Source organism: Montipora foliosa, chromosome 12 (genome assembly GCF_036669935.1).
Source record: "Montipora foliosa isolate CH-2021 chromosome 12, ASM3666993v2, whole genome shotgun sequence".
Classification (NCBI taxonomy): domain Eukaryota; kingdom Metazoa; phylum Cnidaria; class Anthozoa; order Scleractinia; family Acroporidae; genus Montipora; species Montipora foliosa.
The window spans coordinates 25,643,928-25,646,427 of record NC_090880.1 but is presented as its reverse complement, the minus strand read 5'-3'; the positions used below and the strand labels follow the sequence as shown (position 1 = coordinate 25,646,427).

At 42.4% G+C, this 2,500-nt stretch overlaps 1 protein-coding gene and 1 long non-coding RNA gene across 2 annotated transcripts in view; one reads left to right on the top strand and one right to left on the bottom strand.

Moving 5' to 3' along the window:
• Nucleotides 1-2,500, bottom strand: part of LOC137978609 (monocarboxylate transporter 10-like) — an 11,176-nt gene that overhangs the window by 2,280 nt on the left and 6,396 nt on the right. The window contains exons 2-3 of the mRNA XM_068825604.1: nt 1,718-2,316; nt 569-935 (exon numbers count right to left, since the gene is read on the bottom strand). Of these exons, the coding sequence (XP_068681705.1) occupies nt 569-935; nt 1,718-2,316 (966 nt within the window). The remainder of the gene's footprint in view (nt 1-568; nt 936-1,717; nt 2,317-2,500) is intronic.
• LOC137978610 (uncharacterized) overlaps nt 1-2,500 on the top strand; it is a 13,980-nt gene that overhangs the window by 8,513 nt on the left and 2,967 nt on the right. The gene's annotated exons all lie outside the window — the stretch shown is intronic.

The following is a 2,500-nucleotide window of genomic DNA, read 5'->3' as shown; positions in this document are numbered from 1 at the left end:
CGAGTCTCAGGCTAAGCTAAAATTTTGTGAATTCTTCTTGTGCTGCTAATTTGAAGATTCACCCATAATACCAAGGACGAGCCGCCTAAAATACATATGAAGGTCAACGTGTCCCCGCTAGCGGTAAACAAACGCTCACATCTGCACAGGCAGACTTTCGTTTCACCACGTTATGCCATGTATAAAATGTCTTTCAATTGCATCTTTTAACGAAAAAAAGTGGTTTCGCCCTTCCGATTGGCTCAATCCAAGTCTTACATTACATCAAACCGTTCAGCCGCCGGACTCCGGCACAATTTTGACGATGTTTTCGCTCAGCTGGTATTCAGTAAAATCAGAAACCCATAAGGGTTGAAACGTGTAAGGGCCCCTTGTGTGCTGGGAAACAAGCTTCTGAATATTCAATTTGCTAAGTACCATATTTGGAACAACAAGAGCGAGGGGTTTCCAAATATGGTACTTAGCACTGAAACATTCAACCAATCAGTTCGCACTGAATATTCGGAAGCTGTGAACGCGCGTTACACGTTTCAACCCTTATGGGTTTCTGGTAAAATAATAAACTTACCGGCTAATGGAGGACCGCTGGCCACAAAAATCGATGCTACCACCATCTCCCAACCGAGCACAGCGGCAGTTTTCAGCGGGCTGACAGAAAGAACGAGGCAGCTAACACAGGTAAAGAAGAAACCATCGCCGAGCCCGTATATTATATTGCAGACGATCAGTGATGTATAAGTAGGATTTACAGTCATGAAAATCGCGCTCAAACCAGCCGTAAATTCTGCGGCTTGGAAAACACTGAAGGTATCCACTTTTGGGTGGTTGCACAAAAAACCTGCCATCAGGCGGCCAACGAAGGAGAGCAAACCTCTGTAAATCAGCAGATCTGCTGCCTTTTCAGATGAAATTCCTAATTCCTCACAATAGCGATTCTGAAGGGAAAAAACAGAGAATGACGAGTGTTAAGGATAAGATTATAATTGCGAGAGTTGTTGCTCACGCTGAAAGTTAGCCGTTTCAAAACCACGGAGCTTGTTCCCGACTCAATTAAGAGACCAACGACAGTCATTAGTTGATTCATATCAGATGAAAAACAAAAGATCTCCCTATACTTATCATCGAGGGGCAGAGTTACTTTCAGTCAGTCCCAAGAAAAGCAGTCCGAGTCTGTAGAGGCTGACAACTTCATTACAGTTAAATTTCTTTGACTGCGCTTAAAGACCAGAACCCTCTTTATAATCACTTGGTTTCCCGGTTTGGTACCAGGCAGTGGTCGTTCTCCTCGGCTAGTGCTGACCAAAAAGATCGCGGGCTCTGCGGACGACCATGAATCTTGCTTTGTTTATCATATTGGATCACCAAGAAGGAGTAATGGCGTAAAGGCCTAATTGTTCAGCTATGAAGGACTTTTATTACAATGCCTGGCGACAAACGTTTTTACGTTTAAAGAAATACATGCCAACTTTACATTGGACTACGAGAAAAACCATGTGGTTTTTTTTCTGAGCACGCGCATAAGCGTTGGAATGCGCCATATTTCTTAGTGCACGTGCCTCAAAGCGGCAATTGGCCTTGGTACTTCAATCAAAGCACACCATTACAACCATCGTTGAACAAAGACCGTGGCCGCAAGCCACAACCTATTGCCACAGTAATAAACAGCGAATCTTTACTGTCATAAAAAGGAACAAACAAATGCCTTTGCGATTCTTACCAAATGAATCTGAGGGACAAAATGGCCAAATGCCACAAGGGCCTCTGGAAGAAAAAATGCAATGACAGGAGGCTCTTTCCAAATTGATACATCAAACACAGTTTTGATTTCAGAAATAATACTTCGATGTTTTCTTTCTTCTCTAGCTTGTTCCATTTCCTTTTCCTGGTCTTTTTCTACGTTAGGATCAAAGGTTATTGAGAACAAGGATACGAAAAAATTAATTCCCGCCATTATTAGAAAGGTTGTTTGCCAGTTAAAGGCCCTCGTTAGGGCCTCTAATGCGGGACCCATTATGAGAACCCCACCGCCAATTCCAGCCGTTAATACACCAGCGGCAATTGATTGTCTCTTGCTAAAATTCTCTTTGATCACAATTAAGCCAGCCGCAAATGTACAACTGCAACCGAAGCCAAAGAGAACGCTGTAGGTGAGTAGAAGAAGTAATATATTCTTAACAAAAGAACTGACTATCAAGCTGATGGCACAAATTACACCTCCCATAAAAGCCGTAATACGACATCCAAGCCATGAGACCAGAGTAGTTGAGAAGAGACCGGTGAGGAAAGTCAATGCAATGGCTACAGAACCGAGGGATGCTGAAAAGAAACAAGAAAAAAATGAATAAAAACTTAATTTTTTTCACAATGGCGAATGACGTTCAACATTTCCCACATGTCTAGAAAAGGGGAGAATAAGACAGACGTATTTTGGGCATTCAGGAATTCATGTGTTATTAAAAAACCATTGAATTTGAGGTCGTAGGTGTGACTAATAAAGGGC